General features: G+C 35.3%; 1 protein-coding gene across 3 annotated transcripts; it reads left to right on the top strand.

Annotated features, from left to right (window-relative positions):
- The first annotated feature begins 298 nt into the window (after positions 1–298).
- On the top strand, positions 299–27,733 carry Btf3l4 (basic transcription factor 3 like 4). Of its 3 annotated transcripts, none has more exons than XM_076862766.2 (6): positions 299–381; positions 3,507–3,573; positions 7,536–7,649; positions 25,652–25,853; positions 26,749–26,808; positions 27,277–27,733. In XM_076862766.2, the coding sequence occupies exons 2-6, from the start codon at positions 3,520–3,522 to the stop codon at positions 27,321–27,323; spliced, it is 477 nt and encodes a 158-aa protein (XP_076718881.1). In that variant the 5' UTR covers positions 299–381; positions 3,507–3,519; the 3' UTR covers positions 27,324–27,733. The 3 variants fall into 3 exon arrangements, with proteins under 3 accessions (XP_076718881.1, XP_076718883.1, XP_076718882.1); XM_076862767.2 differs by lacking the exon at positions 299–381 and adding an exon at positions 392–642; XM_076862768.2 differs by lacking the exon at positions 3,507–3,573 and having other exon boundaries at positions 306–381.

Genomic DNA, 27,733 nt, shown 5'->3' with positions numbered 1-27,733 from the left:
ATTAGTTTGAGTCCAACAATGCATACTTAATGCATAGTGAAAAGCATCAGAACAAAACTACACAAACAAAATCATTTCGCCTTTTTATTAGGTTCTCCATAAAGTAAGTACCGACACAATGGAACGCCTGGGAGACTGTAAGCTCCAGGATGCAGCGCGGCACCCGGCACCTGCCGCCAATAGAAATTTTGGGGTGCGCAAAGCAGGCTGGGTTTTGTAGTTGGGATGCGCGCTCCCGGGATAGGCCGCCGGGGAAGTAAAGGCGGGGCTGACTGTGTCACGTGGGCCTCGCTCCCGCCGCCGCCGTCTTTCTCTGTCTCGGCTGAGGCAGCCATCTTGCTCTTGCCGCGTGCTGGTGTTGGAGGACCCTCCCTGCTTCAGGTGAGACCCCCGGCGGTCCCGCCACTTCACGGCCATAGGCCGCTGCGCACGGTCTCCCCCCGCCCTCTTCTTCCGACACCCTCCAACCGCTCGGGCTGCCACTTCCGCCGTGGCGCGGCGAGTGGGGGCGGAGGCGGCTGGCTTGGCCTGTCGGTTACCGGCGGCGCAGCTGGGGGTCGGCACCTGAGGGAAGGTCCCCAGCACCAACGCCCCCTGTGAGAGCGGGACGGTGCTTTTGCCGCCCAAATCCAGTCCCAGGAGGTGGGTGGACCCCCTCTCCTCTGTTCCATTACTCTTCGTTATTCACAACAACAGTGTCAAATGTTTTGAGCTTATACAGTTTATCTGTTGTCATCTCAGTTGATGCTTCCAGTCTACAGATAGGGAACCCGAGGTTAGCACCCCGCCCCCTGCCCGGGGAACCGGACTGTGTTGCAGGGCTCGTCACCTTATAATGGCAGAATTTGTTTACAAGTCTGCCTCCCTTTTGGGACATAGCCTAGCCCATCCTTAAAACCCCATCACTGCTTGATGATTGACCGACAGGCACAGTGATATACAGCTAGTGAATGGTGGTTTCAACTTCCCTTCCCAGGTTATTTCACTTATACCTTAGCTATCCCCTCGGGAATGGTAACAATAGTTACCAATTATTGAGTGTATTTCTGTGAGCCATATCTTGTGCTTGATAATCTACCTTTAACCCTCAAAACAACCCTGTGAAGTATGTGTTATACCTTTCCTGATGCAGGAGGAACAAAAGTTCAAAAAAGTAAAATACTTTTCTGAAGCCTGAAGTATTAAGTAGAGTAGACCCAGTGTCTTTGATTCTACAGCCTGTGCTTCTCGTAAAGAAATCTCATAATAAAAAGTTGAGACTAAAGGTTGAAATTATTTTTATCCCTGTGTAAACATGATGTATGTGAAAATGCCTTCCACAATGCTTGGAACTTAGGTAATTTAGGTTAAGTATTGATTAACCTCATTTGTACTCTATCTTGAACTCCTAAGAAAAGTGCTAAAAGATCCTTGGATCTCCCAAGGAAGAACTCATTATCATGTGACCAAAGGAAGTTACTTCTCCCTTTGGTTGCAGAAAGGAACTGCTACCTCCAGGCCTTCTTTTTCTCTTAAATTGGAAAACGCTGAACTGCTTATAATTTATGCCCCGCTGTTGTCCTCATATATATAAGACAGGAATGACAGGTACGAATTAAGATGGATTAAAGAAAAGGGAATTAAATCAGGTAATCTTTGAAGTCTACTCCAGATGCTGAGCTTGACATCTCTTCTCTCAAAGACAGTCCAATCACCTTTCCCTCTTGAATTCCACACACCACAATTTGCTAATAAGACAAAAGACCATACTTGTTCCTTCACTTCTGCTTTGAGCTTCCAACTTCCCTATAATGCTTTTTCTCTGAGATACTCCTTGAGGATAAGATTTTGCAATTCTGTTATCCTAACCACCTGGAATGGCATCTGTTCTTTCATCTACACATTGATTTAAAGAGTTAATGTGGTTCTTTGTTTCAAACAAGTCAGGACTCTTTCTTATCTTCCCAACTCTATTTCTTCTCTTGAGGATTATTACTTAAAAATGAAGAAAAGTCCCAAAGGGTTTATTCTGTGTTTGATTTTAATATTTTCACTTAGCCCCGTTTTTGCAAGAAATTCCTTAAGCTCTGTTAGTTCACTACACCTTCAAAGCCACATTACTTTGAGAAAAGTGAATATTGGTCCATTCCTGTGGAGATCTAAATATAAAGATTAGGATTTATGTCAGCAAATTTAAGTCTATGGCAGAGCTAAGATTGGCATATGCATAAGGTTGCTTGTTTTGGACTCTAAACACAGTTGTTCCTAGAAGAGTGTTTTTAGCTGCTTGATCATTGTGATACAATGCTGAACAAAGAAATAATAGATTCTAATTGTTATTTGGGAACTGGACTTTATTTAGCCTTAAAGCAGAGATGCAGGGAGGTTAGTACCTAAATTCAATGTCAGTACAGAGTAACTAGTAATTACATAATCTTTTCATCTCTTCATCTCAAAGGAAGAAAACGGTATCTTTTATCTAAATGTCGAGATCATACTGGGTTTGGAGAATCTGCCCCAAAAGATTTAATAACAGCCTAGTTCTTTTTACCCTTCCTCACATCTCAGTAATGATCTGTTGAGCTACAGAACAAGTCAAACAAGACTTTTAAATTGGCTTTTATTTGTTTGTTGTGTGTTAAGATCCATCATAAACTTAAGAATGTTGTTTTCCTTAGTAGGAATATTATTGATGAAACTAGAATTCATGATTTTATAATGCTTTTAGAATCTTCAAAACAAAAATTGCTATAAAAAACTTTGAGTTGCCCTTCCCACCAATTTAGTATTCATGTAACCTAGATATGTTTTTGTTAAATTGTGCAGTGGAAAATTTTCCCCTATATGCAAGAATATTTTGACAAGTGTGGTATACTAACTACATCAGCACAAAGTATTAAATGAATTCTGGAGTGCTATAGAAGTACTAAATGTTGAAATCTGGTTTGTTTCCCCATTATTAACACAACATCCGACCTTGAATAGAGGACATGACTACATATTTTGACAGCTAGAACAGCCTATTGTTGAATTTCATCTTTGTCTAGCCTTCTCCCTACCCCTTTGTCCTCTTTATGATTTAGGAAATACAGATTTTGATGTGGGAGAAAATTATTTACTTGAAGGTTTTGCTGATAACATTTGGTAACAGTTCTCCGCTCTAAAAATCTTTGGGAGGAAAAACTGGCTTGCCTACAGAGATTTTGTAATTGGCTAGATTTTACTGAATGCCAAAGAACTGAATCACTTTTTAAGGAGGAGTCTTCAAATAGGTGACTTTGAATCCCATTCTTTTTTTCTGTTTGTATATTTGGCTCCCTGTGGTATTACTTTAATTTTGATTTTTAGCAATACATGGTTTATGAAGCTAGAACAAAGTATTTATTATGAATATAGACAGTATTAATATGGTTGTGGTGTTAATGCATACTGCAAACTCAGTGAGCCAAAAGGTACTGTTTATAAACAGTTTTTTTTTTAATTTTCATAAAACAGTGTCTTTAACAAATCTATTTTTCCCCCCCTAGATTTACCAACAGCATGAATCAAGAAAAGTTAGCCAAACTTCAGGCTCAGGTCCGGATAGGGGGCAAGGTGAGTGTGGCATAAGAAAAACTGATAGGAGAATGTATGATTACTAGACAGTATTATGATTTTGGACTTGTGGTCATTGAAAACCTAAAATCTTTTCCATAATCAAGACCAAACCACATTCCAATTTGAGAATTATTTGTCTAGATCTAAAACAGCTACCTAGAAGACTCTTCTCTGATGATACAATGAAATAGCCACCTTTGTTTGAAACCTAACTTTTAATAGCTGCTAGTTATGACATAAACAAGTTTCAACCTTATGACTTCCATTTTTTTCATCCGCAAAATAGAAATAATCCTAAAAGATGCTCCTAAAAATTAGAAAAATATTTATAAAACACCTTATATGGTATCTGTCACAGGGTAGATGCTTAGTAGATCATAGTTTTATTATAATGTTAGTTTATCTTCAGGGCATGCCAGATATTAGCATTACATCTTGACTGAATGTACGCACTGGTACAGTTAGGTTTACAGGATATTTAACTAGAAGTTGGGTGTGATGACACCTGTTTATAATCCCAGCTACTGGAGATGCTGAGGCAGGAGGATTACAAGTTTCAGGTCAGCCTGGGCAACCTAGACTTCATCTCAAAATTAAAAAAAAAAATTTTAAAAGGTCTGGGGATGTAGTTCAGTGGTTGAACACCAGCAGGTTCAATCCCCAGTTCTGCAGGAGGAAAAAAAAATTAACTAGAAATTCTTAAATGGGTTATACATTTTGTTTATTGCTAGGTTTTCCTCCTAGATTCCTGCCTGTTTTTCTATGTTGATGAATATGAACATGAGCTTTCTTTTTTTTCATATACTTTAAAACCTAAAGAAGTACTTAGTTTTGAACACCAAAAATCTTTGATTTCCCCTCAACTGTGGCCCTGGGCCCCAGGAGAATAGTTTACCTTTGTCTATCCAATACAGTGTTTGCAAAAGGGAAAAGGAGAAAGGGGTAGGTAGGGCACTGTGTCAGTCCTCACTGTGTCATTTACTTTAACAACAATTTCAGCTCTGGTGACAGTCAGGAAAGAGGAAGAAAAGACTTTGACTAGTACCTTCTCATTTCATAATGCTATAGTTATATGGTTCTGGAGTCATATTAATACACTCATGTAACCACAGTAGTCACACTGTAGCATCAAATGTGATATAATATGCCCGTGCAAAAAATTAGAGATATTCAAGAATCATAGAGTATATCTGGAAAGACATGATGCCACACATCATCATCATGTAGTTTAAACCATTTGTTGGTACCATCATTCATTGTTCTATTGTTCTATTGTTTATTGAGCATTTGCCATATGCCAGGCACATAGTAGATAAATAAAATCTCTTATTCAGCATATCTAAGATTGGAAGAGAGTCATGCTCACAATTACAATGAAGAATAGAAAGTGTTAAAATGAATAACAAGGTGCTCTTCCTTAGGGGAGGCAAGCTGGGATTCAAAGGATAATAAACAGCTGGGTGTGGTGGCCCACACATGGATTCCCAGCTAGTAAGAGTCCAAGGCAGGATGACAAGTTTGATGCCAGCTGTCTCAATATAAAAATGAAAAGTGTTAAAGGTTTAGCTCAGTTGTAAAGCTCTTGCCTCACAGGCGGGAAACTCTGGGTTTGATCTGCAGTACCAAAAATCAAATAATAATAAAATACAGGATAAATAAGAATTTATTGTCAGACTGACCAGGTTCATGGGAGAACAGATAAAAAAGGATTATTATTTCCACACACGCAAAGGCACATAGAGTGCTTAGATAACATAGTGCTTAAAGGAATTACTTGCTTTGAATTCATACAGCTAGTTTAGAGTACATGATGGATAGAAAATGGTAGGAAACAAAATGACCTGATAGTTTGGGGTTCCAATGTAGTTTTATATGCCTTACTAAGAAGGTTGGAATTTTATCCTGTAGGAAGTATCCTGTAGGCAACTATTGAAGGATTTCAGAAAGGAAATGACAGCCATTTCAGAAAGGTAGCTGGGCAGTATGGAAAAGGGAATGATATAGTTTAGCATAGAGAATAATCAAGAGGTTATTGCTGAACTATATGGGTCACAGGTTTAGGAGTTGGAATTGACATGATTTAGTGATTGATGGGATATGGGAGATAAAGGTCAGAAAGAAGAGTGGGATGATACCTAGACTTCTGGTTTTAGAAATTGGATGTATGGAAATACTAGCAGCAAACTTAGGAAGTAAAGGAAGAATAGACAGGTGGATTGAGCCTTTTGACATTACATTTGATGTTCCTGAGGATCATTTGAATTAAGGTATACAGCAAGCAACTGAACTATCTCTGAGTCAGGAAACCTTCACAAATAAGTAATCTATGAGCCAGGCACAATGGCATATGCCTGTAATCTCAGCTGCTCAGAAGGCTGAAGCAGAAGGATTGCAAGTTGCAGGCTATACTTGGTAACTTCGCAAGGTCCTGTCTTAATTTAAAAAATAAAAGGACTGAGATTTAGTTCAGTGGTAAAGCACCCCTGGGTTCAATACAATACCCCCCCCCAAAAAAAAGACCATTGTAATAGTGATACTTTAAAACTGGATTTTGTCACAATCTGCTGCCAAATGTCCCTTCTCTCACTGGAGTTTCTGAGACTGAAGGTTCTACCTCCTCTCTGTAAAGCTGATTCCCTGAGGACTACAGAAGGAGCTATCCCTACTCCTACTTTCAGAAAGACTTAACCATCTAAACTTAGGCTGATTTTGTTCGTGTTTCCACTTTGCTTTAGTTTATTTTTTTTAATTGGCCCATTTTTATAACAGTTTTTCAGTAGAAAAGTGTATTTTGAGTTTTAAAGTATCTGTATTGATTGATTGAACTTTTCTGTATTGAAAATGAACTTTTTGTATCTCAGTTAAAAGTATGATTTTCAACCTGTTTGCTCAGGCCAAAATCCTAAGCATCATCCTAGACTACTCTTTTTTTCATATCCATCATCTAATCCATCAAAAGTCATGTCATCTCTTCTGACAATCTGATACTCACCATCTCCACTCCCACAAATGTCATCTCTCACCAGGACTGCTACTGGAGCCTCCTGACTGGTCTCCTTAAAGACCATTTTCCAAATAGCAACCTTAGTCCTAAGTGAACAAATCACATCAAGTCCAGCCACCTCCATGGTTAAAACTGTTCAGTGACTTCCTATTACAATTAGAATAAATCCAGTTCCTGCCCATGAAATTCTAGGCTATGTAGTCTGGCCCTTGCTTATCTTTTCTGATATCATTTTTCTTCTCTTTCCCATGTGCTCTAGCCCTTTTGTCTAGAAAAGACAATTCAGCCTTTCTTCATTCTGCTTGGATCACTCTTCCCTAGTTGTGGGTCTCAATTCATATGTCACCTTTTCATAGGGGCCTGATAAGGTCGTGCTCTGCTCCCACTCTTAATTACTATGTTTTTGTTTTGTGATTTTATAAGAGTCCTTATCATGTTTGAAATAGTTTTTTTTTTTTAATGTATTTACTGACTTTTCCTTTTATTGTAATGTAAAAACTTTAGGTAAAATCTTCATCTTTTTCATTCCTGGATTTTCAGATTCTCTAATACTCAAATCATAGGCATTTAATTCTTAATATACCTTAATTCTCAAGATTTCAGACCTCTTTAGACTTTTATTGGTAGGAGCTGGTAAGGACTGTAAGAAAGCATTCTTTATAATATTTGAAAGTTGTTATAAAGTATATTAAGTTGTCTTGAAATTATGAATTATGTCTTATTGGCAAACAGTATTTTTTTTAAAGTGTTGAAAGAACAATTAGATACTGGATAAGAATAAGAACAGCTAGAACTGACCTTCAAAAAATCTGGGTTAGATTGACAATCACTACTCTGAGCAGTCTTATTGGTCATTACTATTTAGTAAGTTTTTGTTAGATTGTTGCAGTAGATAGGAAGATGTGATTGCAGTTGCCGGCTGCTGAGCATGCTAACACCTCTGATTATTTTTCAGGGCACAGCTCGCAGAAAGAAGAAGGTGGTACATAGAACAGCTACAGCTGATGACAAAAAGCTTCAGAGTTCTCTAAAAAAACTGGCTGTGAATAATATAGCTGGTATTGAAGAGGTATGATCACTTTAAAACTATTAAATAATGTACGCAAACAGCACATGTGCAAATAATTGTCTAGACTTTTCAAATTTAAAATATTAGCGTAGAAGAATCTAATATTGTTACACAGATATCTTTAAAGGAATGTAGCTGTTAAATTTGCTTTTTGAATAAACTCACATGATTTTAGTAAAGATTTAGTAAGCAAGATTTTTATTATGCTTTTCAGACTAAAGATGTTTATGGTAAAATTATGGGAATGCTCTTGAATTTTAATGTAGAATATGATTTTTTCCTAATAGTATAGAAATAAATAAACCCTAAGATTTCCTCAAATAGCGTAGACTGTTTTACCCCAAGACCACCTTTTTACTCTACAAATCCTTTTTTTTTTTTTTTTAATTATATATAGATTTTTAGTTGTTGGTGCACCTTTATTTTATTCACTTATTTATTTATATGTGGTGCTGAGAATCGAACTCATGCTAAGTAAGCACTCTACCGCTGAGCTGCAACCCCAGCCCTCTACAAATACTTTTAATTATTACATTAGCCAAGAGCCTGAAGCAATAACTTTACATAGGTTGAATTTCTTATTAGGACTCTTAAAAAAATTATTGTTAATTTTTTTTTAAATATTTATTTTTTAGGTGTAAATGGACACAATACAATGCCTTTATTTTTTATGTGGTGCTGAGGATCGAACCCAGATCCTGCCCGCGCTAGGCAAGCGCTCTACTGCTAAGCCACAATCTCAGCCCTTATATTGTTAATTTTTAAATCAATTTATTTTACATGTGTGTTTTGGTATTGGAAATTGAATCTAGAGTACTTTACTAATGAGCCAGCCCTTTTAGTCTTTTCTTTTTATTCTAATTTGTTGTATATGACAACAGAATGCATTTCAATTGATAGTACACAAATAGAGCACAATTTTTCATGTCTCTGATTGTACACAAAGTAGAGTCACACTAATCGTGTCTTCATATATGTACTTGTGGTAATGATGTTCATCTCATTTCACCATTTTTCCTATGCCCCTACCCCTCCCTTCGCATCCCTCCCTTTTGCCCTATTTAAAGTTTCTCCATTCCTCCATGTGCTCCTCCCACATTCTCATTATGGATCAGCATGGGAGAGCGAGAGAGAATTTTTTTTTTTTTAAGATATTTATTCTTAAGTTTTAGGCGGACACTATATCTTAAATTTATGTGGTGCTGAGGATTGAACCCAGTGCCTCATGCATGCTAGGTGAGCACTCTACCACTGAGCCACAGCCCCAGCCCCAAGAGAGAATTTTTTAATATTTATTTATTTTTTTTATTTTTCAGTGGACACAACATCTTTATTTTTTTATTTTTATGTGATGCTGAGGATTGAACCCAGTGCCCCACGCATGCAAGGCGAGCATGCTACTGCTTGAGCCACATCCCCAGCCTGGATCAGCATCTTTATATCAGAGAAAACATTTGGCATTTGGTTCTCTGGCATTACTTCACTTAGCATAATATTCTACAACTCCATCCATTTACCTGCAAATGCCATGATTTTATTGTCTTTTAATGCTGAGTAATATTCCATTGTGTATATATTTATACAGTTTATTTATCCATTTATCTACTGAAGGGCATCTAGATTGGTTCCACAATTTACCCATTGTGAATTGTGCTGCTATAAACATTGATGTGGCTGTGTCCCTGTAGTATGCTGTTTTTTAAGTCTTTTGTGTATAGACCGAGGAGTGGGATAGCTGGATCAAATGGTGGTTCCATTCTCAGTTTTCCAAGGAATCTCCAAACTGCTTTCCATATTCACTGCACCAATTTGCAGTCCCACCAGCAATGTATGAATGCCTTTCTCCCCACATCCTCGCCAACACTTATTGTTGTTTATATTTGTAATAACTGCCATTTTAACTGGAGTGAGATGAAATCTTTTGATTTGCATTTCTCTAATTGCTAGAGGTGTTGAACTTTTTTTATGTATTTGTTGCTTGATTGTATATCATCTTCTGAGAAGTGTCTGTTCAGTTCCTTGGCCCATTTATTGATTGAGTTATTTATTTTGTGGTGGTAAGATTTTTGAGTTCTTTATATATCCTCGAGATTAGTGCTCTATTTGATGTGCCTGTGGTAAAAATTTGCTCCCAAGATGTAGGTTCTCTATTCACTTCACAGATTGTTTCTTTTACTGAGAAGAAACTTTTGTTTGAGTCCATCCCATTTATTGATTGTTTTATTATATATATATATATATATTTTTTTTTTTTTCAGTTGTTGATGGACCTTTATTTTATGTATTTACATGTGGTGCTGAGAATCGAACCCAGTGCCTCACGCATGCTCGGCAAGCACTCTACCACTAAGCCACAGCCCAGCCCCCATTTATTGATTCTTTATTTTATTTCTTGCCCTATAAGAGTCTTATTAAAGAAGTCAGGGTCTAATCCGATATGGTGAAGATTTGGGCCTACTTTTTCTTCTATTAGGTGCAGGGTCTCTGGTTTAATTCCTAGGTCCTTGATCCACTTTGGGTTGAGTTTTGTTCATGGTGAGAGATAGGGGCTTAATTTCATTTTGTTGCACGTGGATTTCCAGTTTTCCCAGCACCATTTGTTGAAGAGGCTATCCTTTCTCCAATATATGTTTTTGGTACCTTTGTCTAATATAAATAACTATATTTATGTGGGTTTGTCTCTGTGTTCTCTATTCTATACCAATGGTCTACTTGTCTATTTTGGTGCCAGTACCATGCTGTTTTTGTTACTATAGCTTTGTAGTATATTTTAAGGTCTGGTATAGTGATGCCACCTGCTTCACTTTTCTTGCTAAGGATTGCCTTAGCTATTTAGCGGGTCTCTTATTTTTCCAGATGAATTTCATGACTGCCTTTTCTATTTCTATGAGGAATGTCATTGGGATTTTAATTAGAATTGCATTAAATCTGTATGGTTGCTTTTGGTAGTGTGATCATTTGAACAATATTCTGCCTATCCAAGAACAGGGAGATCTTTCCATCTTCTAAGGTCTTCTTTAATTTCTTTCTTTAGTGTTCTGTAATTTTCATCATAGAGGTCTTTCACTTCTTTTGTTGATTCCCAAGTATTTTATTTTATTTTTTGAGGCTATTGTAAATGGGGTGGCTTTCCTAGTTTCTCTTTGAGAGGATTTGTCACTGATGTTCAGAAATGCCTTTGATTTATGGGTGTTGATCCTGCTACTTTGCCAAATTCATGTATTAGTTCTAGAAGTTTTCTGGTAGAATTTTTTGGATCTTTTAGGTATAGAATCATATCTTAGGCAAACAGTGATAATTTGAGTTCTTCTTTTCCTATTCGTGTCCCTTTAATTTCTTTCGTCTGTTTAACTGCTCTGGCTAGAGTTTCAAGAACTATATTAAATTAATTAATATAACTATATTATATTAAGTAGTGAAAGAGGGCATCCCTATGTTGTTCCAGTTTTTAGAGGGAATGCTTTCAATTTTTCTCCATTTAGAATGATGTTGGCCTAGGGCTTAGCATAGATAGCTTTTACAATGTTGAAATATGTTCCTGTTATCCCTAGTTTGCCTTGAGCTACCCCTTTTTAAAATTATATATATTTTCTTAAATATTTTTTTAGGTGTAGATGGACACAACACAATGCCTTTATTTTTTGTGGTGCTGAGGATCGAACCTGGGTACCGCCAGTGCTAGGTGAGCGCTCTATCGCTGAGCCACAATCCCAGCCCTAAAATTATACAGTGTCTCCCTAAATTGGTGAGGCTGGTCTGGAACTTATGATCCCCCTAGGTCAACCTCCCAGGTAGCTGGGGTTATAGGCATATGTGACCATGCCTGGCCAATTATTTTATATTTTGATGAGACTACTTTTCTCAAATATGAGACCAAAGATTATCTTATTCCAAAAGATACTAAAGAAAAATTTTAATAATATCAACTACTTGTGATCTATTACCATCTACCTCTGCCTGATGATTCCATTTCTAATATTAACATTATTTACATTTATTATTGCATAAGTTAGATTTAATCATATCATTACTATGTACGGTACCATCTCACAGTTTTCATTTTGTTTTGTTTTGTGGGGATGGAATCCAGGGCCTTGCACATTCTAGGCAAACGCTCTACCACTGAGGTGTACCCTTAGCCCCTACCTCACAGTTCTTAATAGATTATTAATTCACATGTGATGTAAGACATGAATCAGAAATAATGTAGGGGTATGGATCACTGGTAAAGAAATATCAGAGTATCAAAGAAAAAGCAGTGGGATGGCAGTATTCAACTCTGCATATATGAATGCATAAAATAAGTATTTAAATTTGCTTTGTATTTTAAAGATCATACTGATAAAATAGTAAAAAATATAAGCCGGAGCTGGGGCTTAGTGGTAGAGCACTTGCCTAGAATGTGTGAGGTATTGGGTTTGATCCTCAGCACCACATAAAAATAAATAAATATTGTGTCCAACTACAACTAAAAAAAATATTTTAAAAAATTTATAAGCCATTTTCATCCTTTTTTCTTTCAGTTTGTTTAACTATATTCTTACTTGAATAAAGATTGAGGGCTGGTGCTGTGGCTCAGTTGTAGAGCACTTGCCTTGCATGTGTGAGGCACTGGATTCAATTCTTAGCACCACGTATAAGTAAATGAATAAAATAGAAGTTAATCAACAACTAACACAATTTTAAGAAGTTGATTTGGAAGTCTTGAACTTAAGTACTTTCTATACTTTATTTTTTCCTGAGCTATTGAAATTTTTTGTGTATTTTCATTGACTTTAAATTTCAGAGATTGTTCTCAATCTGGGGTGTATTTTTTTGGAGGAGGGACAGATCTAGATTCCTTCAAACTTCTTTAAAAATCCAAAACTTGGGAGGCTGGGGTGTATAATCTAATGGTAGAGTGTTGACAGCATGCAAAAAACCCTGAATTCGATTCCCAGTAAAAGATCCAAAACTTGGACTGGGAGTGTATAGCCCAGTGGTAGAGTGCTTGCTTGCCTGTCATGCATGAGGACCTAGGTTTTATCTCCCTGCACTGTCTAAAATAAATTAATTAGTCAATAAAAATCCAAAACTTTGGTAAAAAGGAACAATAAAATTTTTTGCAACAATAAACCTGACTCTGATAATATGAAGCCTAACCTAATTTTAAGTGTTTATGCAGTTTTGTTTCTTTGCCTGCCTTTCTACCGTCTAACTCCTCAGCCCTATTGACATCTTGAAGCACATAATTTTTTGTTGTGGCAGCTTTCCTCTGCCTTGTAAGTGTTTAGCAGTGTCCCTGGTCTCAATCCACTAGATGCCAGTGGTGCTTCATCCCCCTAGCTGTGACAATCAGAAATGTTTCTAGATATTGTCAGGTGATCCTTTAGAGACAAAAATCACCATTGATTAAAAACACTGCTTTGGAAAGAGGAAAAATATGCTTACCTTTCTTGTAGTTTTTCTCTGTTGTTGTTCAAGTTTGGAAGGCTTTATGGGGCTTATAAATTTCAGCAGAGGAAGGGCATTAATTTTAAATGTTTTACAATGAAATCAGGAATAAGTTAGTAATTTTTTTTCTTTTCTTTTTTGGTGTTAGAGCTGGAGATTGAACCTAGGGCTTCCCACATGCTAGGCAAGTGATCTACCACTGAGCTACATCCCCAACCCTAGTTAGTAATCTGTGAACTCTTCAGAATACAGCCAAATTTGAAATGCTGCACTGAGGTTATGGTATTGTTGTAATTGAAACTGTTATATTAAAATACTCAATGATAGTCAAGACTTTTTGAATGTCTACTGTGTGCCAAGCATTTTGCCCTATACTTACTAAATAGTGTTACATAAAATATTAGCATAGTCTTTGTCCTTTGTTGCTTATAATCTATTGGGGAAACTGATTAGACAGTTAGACATATTTCATATTGTTCATTAATTTATCCTGTTTTAGTCTGTCCAGTTATGCTTTCCTAAACTTACTCCTGGCCTTTTCCTGTCCTCTTGTCTCCCTGACCTCCTCACCCCAAACCAAGACAGTAAGAGGTATCCTGCCTTATACCCTGTATTATTGAGCACCTGCCATGCAGAATTTATTATTTAGGCCATTATAGATTTTTTTTTTAAAATCCCCATCAGTGTTTCCAAGGGCATTGTCATTTTTCTCTCTCTCTCTCTCTCTTTTTTTTCCCCCTAGATTGTAATTTAGGTGTTATTTCCTCCCAGAAGCCTTTCTGGTAGCACCTGTACAATAATTGTGCAAAGAAGAGTTAGGTACTTTTTGCTTTTTTTTTTTTTTTGGCAGTGCTAGCAATCAAACCCTGGACCTTGTGCCTTCTAGGCAAGCACTCTACCACTGAATCACATCCCCAGACCTGTATTTAATAAGTATGCACTTAATTAGACTGTATTGATAAATTCTTTTTTACTGATATTACCACCGAAATTCAAAGTTTGAGTAGTTGCTGGCCCCAAAACATTACATAGAGAATTAATGATACATAATAAGCATGTGTACATTCTTGCTTCTTCCCAGACTCTACCCCACCCTTTGTATGTTGTTTTCAACCAACAAGAAAAAAAATATATTAAGTAATTAACAATACAAGAGTAACCACTGTAAAGATTTTGGATATTTGAACCTAAGATGGAGAAGGTTTTGCTGTTCTTCTTTCTCTCCCTCTAAAATTGATATTTTTGAGAACCCAAGATATTTGTTCCTTAAATAGCCCTTTGCAGATCTAAACTGTTTTTGTTTAGGAACATCTAGTATACTAAATATAACCTGGCTTGCTCATACATTTTTGGGTTAAAAATGTCTTCTTGTGAAAGGAAAAAGAAGCTCTTGGATTATAGTGTACATGAAAATGTGTATATGGTTTTCAGAAATAATAAGGTTGAAAAAACATATATATATCTTAGAAGAAAACCATTTATTATAAACTTGTTATATTTGGGATATTTTAACCTGTTACAAAGTTCTGAACTCAAGAAGATGCTATTTTTTTGGTTTCAGTAGTTTAAGAAAAACAGATTAAAAACTTAAAAGAAGACACTGTGGCCACTGTTGGGGAAAAAAAAAATAGTTCAGTGTTTTCTGTGCTTAGACTTCAAAGAATTAAACAAGTAGAAGGTGCATAGTTGGTATGGGGAACAGGGAATCTGGTGAATTTCAGAAAACCCATTGAATGCACCTTCAGTGTGTTTTTTGTTTTTTTTTTTTGATACCAGGGATTGAATCCAGGGGTGCTAAAACACTGAGCCACATCACTAGTCCAGGTTCTTGCTAAATTACTGAGACTAGGTTTGAACTTTGAATCCTCCTGCCTCGGCCTTCTGAACCACTAGGATTACAGGCATGCATCACCACGCCCAGCATTTCAAGGGTTTTTTTTAAATGGTTTTTAATTGTACTTTATAGGCTGTCAGTATTAGTGATACATATTTTTCCCCTTTTCAAAGCTTAATTTTTGTTCTCTTCAGAAACTTTAAAAACGGAAGGATTATTTGGATTAAGACAAGCAGTTCTAGTCTTTTATGTATTGATAAGTTAATCAATTTGTTATAATACATTGTAATCATATGTAGATTTCTTTTGTATATTACCAAAGATAAAGAAATCCAAAGCTGTGAAGATGTAGGAATGGGAGAATGCCAAAGATTGTTCAAAAGCCAACTAGATGATGACCATGTTTTAAACAGGGATTCTTAGGCAAGCTTGCAATCTAATCCAAAACCAAATTTCTGAAAAGATTTTATGTTCTATGATATTCAAAGATTTTTAAAAGTACCACTAAAATGTACTCTCTGGTTTATATATCCTAAATTGTTCAATTTGCTTCATAGAGTTTTAATATTATATTCAGAGGAAGCTCCCATCTTATTAGGATGTATTTCTGCCTCCTTGAAGCCTTCCTTAATCTTTCCAGACTAAGCTATCAACCTTCCGTCTGTCCTTCTGCTGTCTTTAGCTTAGATTGCTCTGCTGTAATTACTGTTTTTGCCATCTCATATTGTGGTGTATGGTAATGGTTCCTTATTAACCAAATAGTCTATTTTTAGACCAAATTTACTTACGTCTCACTCATTGCTTATAGATGTTAACAAGAGACTCCCATGATGAGTTTGTTTGGGACCTATTAAATTTAAAAGACACTGATTATTCTAGATGAAATTGTTCTCCAGGAAGTTAAATATAGGAGCTAAGGCTCAGGAGAAAGCTTAGGGCTTTTAGAGGATATAAACTTCATAATTGTACACATAAGGTTTTTTTTATTTTTATTTTTTTTGTAGTTGTAGATGGATAGCATGCCTTAATTTTATTTTTATGCGGTGCTAAGGATTGAACCCAGTTCCTCATTTGTGTTATGCAAGTGCTTTGACCTTGAGCCACAGCATCAGCCCCTACACAAAAGTTTTAATATTGTTCTTTTTCTCTTCCTGGTTCTTATTTTTCCTGAACCGTTTGTGCAGAGGAAGACCAAAGTTATTAGCTGACTCTTCCCACACTTCCTTTTTCCTCCGGCTAGAGCCTCCATTGCTCATAATTGGCCAGCCCTATATATAGGAGTAGAAGGGATATCCCTTCCATTCACCTTATGCTATAACAGCAGGCTTAGTTCCTCACTTGAGGTCCCGTTCTTTGTTTTTATTATTTTTTTAAATTATGATAAAATATATTTAACACAAGATTTTCCATTTTAACCATATTTAACTTAAAATTCTGTGAATTAATTACATTCACAATCACCATTGCCACCATCTCCCAAACTTTTTCAACTTCTCCGATTGAAACTCAGTACCAGTTAAACATTAGCTCCTCATTTCACTTTAACCCAACCCCTTGGTAACCTTTAATCTATTTTCTACTTCATTTATTCACCTATTTTTTAGATATTTCATGTAAATAGAGTTATACAGTGTCCTTGTAAGCCTAGCTTACTTTACTTAGCATAATGTTTTCAAGGCTCATCCATGTTGTAGGATGTGTCAGAAGTTTACTCTCTATTTTTTAATTTTTTTATACTTTTTTTTTAAGTTGTTGATAGGCCTTTATTTCATTTATTATTTATATGGGGTGCTGAGACTCGAACCCAGTGCCTCACATATGCCAGACAAGTGCGCTACCACTGAGCCCCAGCCCCAGCCCCCAGAATTTTAGTCTTTATAGCTGAATAATATTCTGTTGTATGGATATACCACATTTTATCCATTTGTCTATTGGTTGACATCTTTTATTTTTTAAAATAACTTTCTTCTCAATATAAAAATATATTTATTTTTAAAATTTTTTAGTTGTAGATGGACACAATATCTTTATATTATTTATTTATTTATGTTTATGTGGTGCTGAGGATCGAACCCAGGGCCTCACATATGCAAGGCGAGCGCTCTACCACTGAGCCATAACCCTGGCCCCCAAATATATTCATTATTGTAGAAAATTAGGATTACATAAAAAAAAATAATATTCAACCATAATTCTACCACCTGAGGAAACTACCATTAGGCTTATTTTTTTCTCTTCCTTTTTTTTATAGTACTGGAGATTGAATCCAAGGACACACTCTACCACTAAACTACATCTCCATGTCTTCATTTTTTATTTTGCACAGGCTCTCACTAAGTTGCTGAGACTGTCCCCAAACTTGAGATCCTCCTCTCTCCACTTCATGACTAGCTGGAATTACCATATATTTTTAACATATCTAATATTACAGCTAGATGTACAATTTAAAAATCCTTTTTTTCAAATAGCTTTATGTTATAAAAATTGTTTTATATCATTAAAAACTTATTAAGCACCACTCTAATAATATATGTCTACATATATTTTATTATGGCTATGCATTAATTTAACATTTTTGTTATGTAGAATAAGTTTTGATAATAAAAGAATTATGTTGAACTTTTCTATAAATATTATTTATCTTCATCTCTGATTTCTTTCAAATAGATTCTTGGAAGTGTGGTTACTGGCTGAAAGGGCATGAGTATTTTTAAACTCTTCATCCATTATTTCCAAATTGCCTTTCACAGAGAGAATCCCTGTCTCGTCAAACTCTTGCTACCAGAAACTAAGATAAAGTGCTCCCAGCATATAATAATCTAATGACAGCAATAATCTTTAGTACAAACCCACATTAATGGGTTATGTTTCATACTAGCCTTTAGAAATAAGCAGATACTGAGCTAGAAGAATTGAATATGAAGGACACTGACTTAAAGTATGTACAAAGCTCATAGGCCTCAAAATCTGTTATCCATCAACTTCATAAAACTCCACACATAATGTGTCTTATTCTTTTAACCAGTTAAGATATAGGAAGAAGTCAATAAACGATAAATTTCTTTATAAGTGTATAGGTGCCATTACACACAGAAAGGAATGGCAATAAAACTCTATGTTTGAGAAATCTGTTAATTATAAAAACTATACCTAGCCTTGGATAAGGACTTGGATACCAAAAAAATAATTCAGATCTTTTCTCTGAACTGAGAGGGCAATAACTAGCAAAAACTATAGAATCAAATATAACTTTGTAAACCTCCTCTAGCCATAAGAAATAGAGGTCATTGATGTGCAGGATAAAGAGACCATCCAATGTACCAAATACTTTCACTGCATAATCATCAGATTCTATGCCAAATATTTTTAGAAAAAAAATTGGGAACAATCATTATGTGACAATTTATATTTAAATGTACCAGTATTACTTACAATTATTGAGGCTGAGGTTGTGGCTCAGTGGTAGAGCACTTGCCTAGCATGTGAGAGGCACTGGGTTCGATTCTCAGCACCAAATATACATAAATAAAAATAAAGTTCTATCAATAACTAAAAAAAAAAAATTTAAAGGTAGTAAACCTTTAAAAAATCAATTGTTACTAAACTAACTCTGGTGCCAGTTTAGGATGCATGGGATACTCAATAATATACATTATTAATGCAGTTATTATGATAGTGGGGTGAAATATGGTAGAAAATAGATGACTGCTGTAATGAATTTATATGCTATACTTAAAAGCCAATGAAGGCAAGTCTAAGTTATTTGGTAGCAGCATGATGGGGCCTCCCAGAATGACTTAAAATGACTTGAGTTCTATAAGAGAGTTGAACTGATTCTGAAAAAAAGTTGGGCCAAAGATACAGCCCTGGAGGTGCTGGGCATCTTTACTGGAGGCACTAGTGGTGCTGTTTCTAACCTGGGCTGGTTCACCCTTCCGTAGGCAATGTGGTGGCCCAGGCACCCCATTGGCATAGCACAGTATAACCCAGAACTCCTGGGCTCAAGCAGTCCTTCTGCCTCAGTCTCCAAAGTAGCTGGGACTACAGGTATACGCCATTTCACTGAGTGAGTGGTGCTATTTCTTTTTTATATATATAGTTTTTTAGTTGTCCATGGACCTTTATTTTTATTTATTTGTATGTGATGATGAGAATCAAACCCAGTGCCTCACACATGCTAGGCAAGCACAGTACCACTGAGCCACAACGCCAGCCCAAGTGTTGCTATTTCTAAACCTTGATATGAACCTGTGCTAACATTGGACAGTTGAAACCTGACAGTATCCGTGATGTTAGAATAAATTATATAGGAGAAGGCTGAGATTGTGGCCTAGTTGTAGAAAACTTGCCTAGCATGCATAAGGCAATGGGTTTGATTCTTAGCATCACATATGAATAAATGAATAAAATAAAGGTCCATCAACAATTTAAAAAAAATTTTAAATTATATAGGAGATATTCATGCATTCAGTAGATCTGAGTGTATTATGTAATAGACACTTGAGAGAGTACTATGTCTGTGGTCTCTGTTCCCACAGAGTTTACCTTCCAGTAGGGTCAAAGATTTACAAACACAATTATACTACAAGACAATTCTATATAATAGCAGTATCTATGAATTGCAATAGGTGCATAAACTACTTTAATTTTTCACAGAGAAAGAAGCATCTAGGGCTGGGGATGTGGCTCAAGCGGTAGCGCGCTTGCCTAGCATGCGTGCGGCCCAGGTTCCATCCTCAGCACCACATACAAACAAAGATGTTGTGTCCGCCGAAAACTAAAAAATAAATATTTTTTAAAAAAAATTCTCTCTCTCTCTCTTTAAAAGAAAGAAAGAAAGAAGCATCTAACCTGAATCTTGGATAGATGGGAATTTGCAAGGTGAAGAAGCGGGTTTTTATAAATAATGACAGCAACACTTGAAAATGCTCTAGACTTAGGAGGACAAAATGTTTTACTTTAACTATAAGACATGACTATAGTGTTAGAGCAGAAAATAAGAGCAAGGGCATCTTCTTTTTAACTGGAATCTCAAAATGTCTCCTTACCCATAGCCCAAATGCCATCCTTTACCTTTGGCTATCTTTAAGTGGGGGAAGCGCACACATGTTTTGACATTTGTTGAAAACGGACCTAAGTATTGGTATAATGGCTAGTTCATGAAGTCTCTATATGCAATGTATACAATTTGCTTTGTGAATTTAACAAGTTCCTTGTCTCTTATTTTACCTAAAAGATCAGGGGAAATATCTAACTGATCCTGCTCAGTAAACAATTATCATTTGATAGTTTCTCGTAACTTGTGGCCAGAAACCTTATATAACTATATTATTTGCTCAGCAGGAAGAAAAGAAGGAATGTTAGAAATAAAATATTCTGTCTTTTTTAACTTCTGGTATTGCATTCTCTGTATTCTAAAATTAATTCTCCACCCCTTTCTGGATCTTTCTGTTCATCTTTTATACCACCCCATTGGAAAAAAACATGAATAAATGTATTTCTGTTTAACAGTATGAAACGGAATTCATCTTAGTTTTTCACACTAAGACAACATTTCAAACTAGAAAGACAAGGATGTACAATCTCTGGGGTAGATTTCAGCCTTTGGAAGAGAAGCTTGAACTGAAGGAAAATTCATGAATACATTGGTTTTTTTGTTTGTTTGTTTTTGTATTTTATTAGAGACAAGGTCTCACTGAGTTGCTTAGTGCCTTGCTAAGTTGCTGAGGCTGGTTTTAAACTTGTGATTCTCCTGCCTCAGCCTCCTGAGCCATTGAGATTACAGGCGTGCAACACTGCACTCAGCAAATGTATTGTTTTTGACCTTATATTATCATCTTATTTTGTAGCCAGAGAGATATTATCCATTTATCTGTGCTGTTTTTCTTTTATCTCCATTTGGCCTGTATTCTGAGATAAATAATTCTCTGTTAGACTTACATGTAGCCATGGAGTTGACTTTTTATGAGCAAATAAATGTTTTAAGCATGAGGTAACATAGTAGGAAGGAAACTAAACAACAACCAGAGAAGCCTAAGTTCCATTCAAGTCCTCAGTTTGCACTTAAACAGCTATTTTTTCTTAGATATGTTGCTTAATCAATAGGTGTTATTTCAGTATTTATTTCTTTAACATAAAGGATTTGAATGGGAAGATTTCAAAGTTCAAAAAATATATATAATGTGAATTTAAAAAAATTTTTTTTAGTTGTAGATGGACACAATATTTTTATTTATTTATCTTTATATGGTGCTGAGGATTGAACCCAGTGCCTCATACTTGCAAGGCAAGTGCTCTACCACTGAGCTACAACCCAGCCCTAGCATGAATTTTTTTGAACAACAACAATTTCAAATGTCCTGTGACTTTATATCTGTAAGTAAAAAAAAAAAAAATGTCTGAACTCCCAGTTTTTGAGACTCTTCACACCTGGAAGTATTGTAGAAACTCTTTATTAAACCATGTAATTGGTGTAGAATTTGGAAAATATAGTCCTACTGTATTAAAATTATGTGATTCTAAGATAGATCTAAATTAACATCATATTTCACATCTACTATGTCACTTCTTTCTAAAGCTTCTTGACCACTTGAACATTTATTTGCTTTTTCTACCAATACTAAAGTATCTTCAAAATGATGTAATTATTTTTTTTTCTAAAGTTCGTATAAATTATGTCACGATGTCATTTATTTAGAACAGCAGGATTGAATGCTTGCTGTGTATTGTACCCATGATAGAACTTTAAATACAGTACTAAGATGGAAGGGTACAAAAATGAAATAGTGGGGGAAAAATTTTTGTTAGAAAAAAATGGAAAATTATTTGTGAGATTTAGTTATAATTTTCCAGAGATTTGCCTTTATTTTCTCTGTGTTCCAGGTCTTGCCTGAAATATAGAAGTCCCTTTCTTCCCCTTCTTTTCTGATGCTGTCAGTGGTGTTGATCACCTCTGAGAAAGAAAAGCCCCTTCCCACTGATTACGGAGAACATTTTAGCATCTCTTCTTGATTGTGAAAAGGGCAGTTTTTGGATGAATCATGAAATGCTTCTAAAGTAGACAAGAGTTAACTCTTTAAATTTTTTATAAAATAAGCATGTTACCACCAAGGTAACTTATCCAGTGGAATCAACTATGTGATGGAATCACATTATTTACACATTAAACTTTGTATAGAGATTCACTGTACAAAAAAAAATCTAGAAAGTACTAGTAAGATAGAAAAACATTAATTTAAGTAACACATGTTCAACCTTCTTTTTCAGCTAAGTCCCAAAGCAAGTAAAATTTGAAATTATCAGTTCATACTGGTAAAAGCTACAGAAATAATGTCAGAATAATTTTAAAGATTTCCTAGTCATTGATAAAGGATGTTCAGGTAGGCAGGTGGGTGGGAAATTTGATGTTTACAGAGGTTGTCAAAAGTTGTTGAGAAGCTACATTTAAGAATTAGAGGTGGTCTGGGGTTTTAGCTCAGCGATAGGGCACTCACCTCACATGTGCGAGACCCTGGGTTTGATTCTCAGCACCACATAAAAATAAATAAATAAAATAAAAGTATTGTGCTCAACTACAACTAAAAAATATTTAAAAAAAAAAAAAATTAACGGAACTAGGGCTTGGGATGTAGCTCAATGGTAGAGTGCTTGCCCAGCACTGGGTTCAGTCCCCAATAGCACAAAGAAAAAAGGAACAACAAGAACAACACTGACAAAAAAAGAATTAGAGGAACTAGCTGGGTATGGTTGCACATACCTGTAATCCCGGCTCCTTGGGAGGCTGAAGCAAGAGAGTCACAAGATTAAGACCAGTTTCAGTAATTAAGTAGGAGCCTGTTTTTTTGTTTTTTAAGAAAAATAAATTTTTAATAAAATAAATAAAGCTTGGGATGTAGCTCAGTGATACAGTACTTGCCTAGAATGTGCAAATCCTAGGTTCAGTCTCTAGTACTGCAAGAAAAAAAAAATTGGAACTAGTCAGATATAGAAGCATGTACCTATAGTCCCAGCTGTTTGGGATGCTGAGGTAGGAGGATCACCTGAGTCCAAATTAGTCCCCTTTCTAATTTTAAAAAAGAACTAGAGGAACTGACAAAATCCCTTATAAAGAATGATATGATAGGGTCTGGGGTGGTGACTCAGTGGTAGAGCGCTTGCCTAGCACAAGCAAGATGCTAGGTTCAATCCTCAGCACCATGTAAAAATAAATAAAGGTATTAAAAAATGATAAAAATAGGTCAAATTTTTTCCTATATTTTTTTATTGGCGCATTGTAATTACACATAATAGTGGAATATTTGTACATGCACATGGATATAACAATATAATTTCTTCAGTATCATTCCCCAGTTTTTCCCCTTTCTCTACCTTCTTTTCTACCCCTGGTCTCTTCTGGTTTTCCTTCTGTTTTAATGAGACTCCTCCCCCTTTTTTTGCCCTTTTTCCTCTAAAGCTTCCACATACAAAAAAAATGCACAACCCTTGACTTTTGGCGTTTTGCTTATTTCTCTTAATGTTCTCAAGTTCTATTCATTTTCCTTCAGATAACATAGTTTCATTCTTTATGACTGATATATCATATGTGTGTGTATGTATGTTTGTATATCACGTTTTTTAATCCATTTTCCACGAATGGGAACCTAGGCTGGTTCTATAGTTATTTTTGTTTGTTTTTTTGCTGTTGTGAATTGAGCTGCTGTAAACATGGGTATGCATGTATCTCTGTAGTATGCTGACTTCAGTTCTTTAGGATAAATACTGAGGGGGTGGTATAGCTGGGTCATATGGTGGTTCCCTTTCTAGTCTTTTGAGGAACCTCCATACTAATTTCCATAGTGGTTATATAATTTACAGTCCCACCAACAGTGTAAAAGTGTTCCTTTTCCCCTACAACTTGTCTAGCATTTATTATTATTTGTGTTCTTGATGACTGACATTCTAACTGGAGTGAGATGAACTCTCAGTATAGTTTTGATTTGCATTTCCATAATTGCAGAAGATATTGAAGATTTTTTTCATGTATTTATTGACCATTTGTATTTCTTCTTTTGAGTTGTTTCTGTTTGGTTTATTTACCCATTTATTTATTGAGTTATTTGGGTTTTGGTGTTAAGTTTTTTGAGTTCTTTATATATACTTTATATATACTAGGTATTAATCCTCTATCAGAAGAATTTCTTCTTTCCTTTGCTGTGATGAAGTTTTTTAATTTGATACCATCACATTTATTAATTCTCAGTATTATTTTCTGAGCTTTAGGAGTCCTATTGAGAAAGACATTGACTGTGCCTATATGTTGAGTATTGATCCTACATTTTTTTCTAGCAGTTGCAAAGTCTTTGCTAAGTTGCTAAGGTTTTGTTGTTGTTGTTGTTTTGTTTTTTTAATTTTTTTTTTAATTGTTGATATTCATTCATTCATTTATATGCGGTACTGAGAATCAAACCTAGTGCCTCACGCGTCCCAGGCAAGTGTGCTACCAATGAGCCACAGCCCTAAGTTGCTAATAAGCTTTTGATCCATTTTGATTTGACCTTTGTTCAGAGTGAGAGAGGGTAATCTAGTCTCATTCTTCTACGTATGGATAACTAGTTTTCCCAGCATCATTTATTTTAAAAGACTATCTTTTATCCAGTGTATACTTTTGGCACCTTTGTCAAAAATTCAGTTACTGTTTCTCTGTAGGTTTTTCCCTGTGTCTTCTATTCTGTTTCATTAGTCTATGTGTCTTGTCTTATGCCAGTACCATACTATTATCTGTAGTATAATTTTGAAGTTGAGTATTATGATGCCTCCAGCCTTGCTTTTCTTTTCCCTTAGAATTGCTTTGGCTATTTTGAATCTTATTATTCTTCCAAATGAATTTTTCTAGTTCTGTAAAGAATATGATTGGTATTTTGATGGGTATTGCATTGCATTGAATCTATCACTTTTGATAATATGGCCATTTTAACATTGTTCTCCCTGTCTGTGAACATGGGAAGTCTTTTGTCTCCTAGTGTTGTCTTTAACTTCTTTCCTCAGTGTTCTATAATTTTTTATTGTAGAGGTCTTTTCCTTGGTTAGATTTACTCCAAGATTTTCATTTCTCCCATCCCCACTTTTCTTTTTTCTTTTTAGCTATTGTGAATTAGATTTTCTTATAATAATAATGAATCTGTTATTATTATATAGGAAAGCTATTGATTTTGTGTCCTGACAAGTGGAAATTTTTGTAAATTTACTAAGCATTTGAAAGAGTGAAATATCTAGTCGATTAAATTTTAGAGTGTTTTTTTTGTGTGTGTGTGAGTTTTCAGTAGTTATTTACCATATGCTGTCTCCCCTTTACAGTTTGTCTCCAAAGTAAGATACTGTCTCACCAAGTGGTAATTGCACATAATGTGTTTGATAATGTAAATTGAGTAAGGTAAAGGGTTTCATTAACAAGCCAGTTTTTGGTTGATAATTTTTTTTAATGGTAGTATGAACTTTCTTCTCATAGAAGTCTGAATTGGAAATCTAGATGCTATAATAAAATGACTATTTCTTGACCATACTAGCAACTTGTATCATCCACATCATTGTACTTTATTGCTAGGTTCTTTCTTCATTCGTGTTCACTATAGCTAATCACTACCTTGAGATTGCATACCTGCTAAGTAAAAAAATCAGAACTGGATAAAATGCTTTTTTAAAAGATATTGTTTTAATTGTACCTAGCATGTGAAATACATTTTTTCCTGTGGTCATGCAGGTGAACATGATTAAAGATGATGGGACAGTTATTCATTTCAACAATCCCAAAGTCCAAGCTTCCCTGTCTGCCAATACCTTCGCAATTACTGGTCATGCAGAAGCCAAACCAATCACAGAAATGCTTCCTGGAATATTAAGTCAGCTTGGTGCTGACAGCTTAACAAGCCTTAGAAAGTTAGCTGAACAGTTCCCACGGCAAGGTAGGTATTTCAGTTTACTTCTTTCACTCTCTACCTTAATTAAGGAACCTAATAATATAAATGGTGTCCCATCTTCAACTGAGAGGATTTGCCTCAGTATGTAATTATTTTACCTTTTATAACATCATTTGTGTGCTTCATAAAAGTTTGGTTTTGTTTCTTTAATAATCAATGTAATTATGGTATATAGAATATTCAGACAGTGTTGTTGATTGCACTATGGTAACCATAAATTCTGTATTTCTAAGGTAATCTAAAGTTCAAATGTGTCTTGTTGCCCCAAAAAATCAAAGGGCTCTGTAATTTGTATACATACTATGTAGAGAGAAACTTACTTTCTAGTAAGTTTTTGGAAGAAATCTTTATTAATTTTTATTTGGAGAATATGTCCACTGTGACTGACTGTAATTTATGTTTATTCATATCTGAATTATTCCATTTGAATATAAATTTGATCTTTGCTGCATATAACTATTGCCAACTGTATTGAGAGTATATCTAATTGTTAAAGTTTTATTGATTTTAATGTTACTTAAGCAAAAAAAAAGTTTTTTTTTCCCTCCAGTACTGGGGATTGAACCCCTGTGTACCCCGCAGCCCCTGCCCTAGCCCTCTAGCACTGAGCTTCATCACTAGCCCTTTTTATTTTTTAGTTGTAGACAGGGTCTCACTAAGTTGCTGAGAATACCCTCAAAGTTGCAGTCTTTCTATGTCAGCTTTCTGAGCTGCTTGAATTATAGGCATGCACCACCACACCTAACATGAATGGATTTTAATCCATTGATGGATTAAGATATATATATAATATTTTTCTGAGCAACTATGTGAAATTTAGACAAGTGTTTTATAAAGGTCTTTGTTCTTAATAACTAATATTAAAATAAACTTTTTAAAGTGTTGGACAGTAAAGCACCAAAACCAGAAGACATTGATGAAGAGGATGATGATGTTCCAGGTAAGTGACATTTCTTTGGACTTAAGTCATGTAGCATCCTGTTTATCTATTTCACTGACAAGATGACTTTCAAAATTTTATTTATTGTGATCTCTGAATTTAAATTGGTCACAATGATGTGAATAGATTAGTGAAAAAGAATAAAAGCACTCTCTTGTAGAACTTAGAAATTGTCACACAAAGCTCTGCTAACTGAATTTATTACATTGAAATCACTGTGATTATAAATCTGCATAGTTAATATGGTAATTATAATTGACATATGAAAACACTACTCACCTTAGTAGTTTGCTAAGACCAAAAAATATATATATATCCTTAAGATTACTGCTTTAAGCAGATAAACGAATCATTATTAGTGAAATGTTCATTTCTGCCTGTTCTATGTTTTCAAGCTAATTATAGTTTCAGCAATTTTATTTAGCTTAGAATTCCCCCGTCTTGACTCATTTTTGTTGTTTTTTCCAGATCTCGTAGAAAATTTTGATGAAGCATCAAAGAATGAAGCTAACTAAAATTTTTTTTTGGTATTTTGAAGCTGGCATGGACTAGATTTAACAAATCAGCTATGTGGTTCCAAAGTTTTACAGACACAGAGAACATCACCTGTTACTAGTTCAGTAATATAAATATTTTGTATATTAATAATGCTGTTTCTTCAGCATTTTTTGGTCATTTGATTTTGCATTTTGCACTTCTTCCCAGGATCTATTCTTTTGGTCAAATATGAAGTATTGGTGCAGTTTGAGGGTGTTTTGGTTTTTACTTCTTGGTTTTTTGTTTTGTTTTGGGGGGGTATTTTTGGTGTATGTATGTATTATGTATGCGTGTGGGTATGTGTGTATACAGTGGAGAAGAAATTGGAAAACAGTTCTATTTATCCTCTTCCTTCCCCCAGTAGAAATAAAACAAATCTTTACATTCA

Source organism: Callospermophilus lateralis, chromosome 7 (assembly GCF_048772815.1).
Source record: "Callospermophilus lateralis isolate mCalLat2 chromosome 7, mCalLat2.hap1, whole genome shotgun sequence".
Lineage (NCBI taxonomy): Eukaryota > Metazoa > Chordata > Mammalia > Rodentia > Sciuridae > Callospermophilus > Callospermophilus lateralis.
This window is presented reverse-complemented; position numbering and strand designations above follow the sequence as displayed.

Bases quoted from the DNA above. Each gene is read 5' to 3' on its own strand.
- Btf3l4 (XM_076862766.2), top strand. From the start codon at position 3,520: ATGAATCAAGAAAAGTTAGCCAAACTTCAGGCTCAGGTCCGGATAGGG. The intron at 7,650-25,651 runs GTATGATCACTT...GTGGTCATGCAG, and splicing joins ATATAGCTGGTATTGAAGAG to GTGAACATGATTAAAGATGA. The intron at 25,854-26,748 runs GTAGGTATTTCA...AACTTTTTAAAG, and splicing joins TGAACAGTTCCCACGGCAAG to TGTTGGACAGTAAAGCACCA.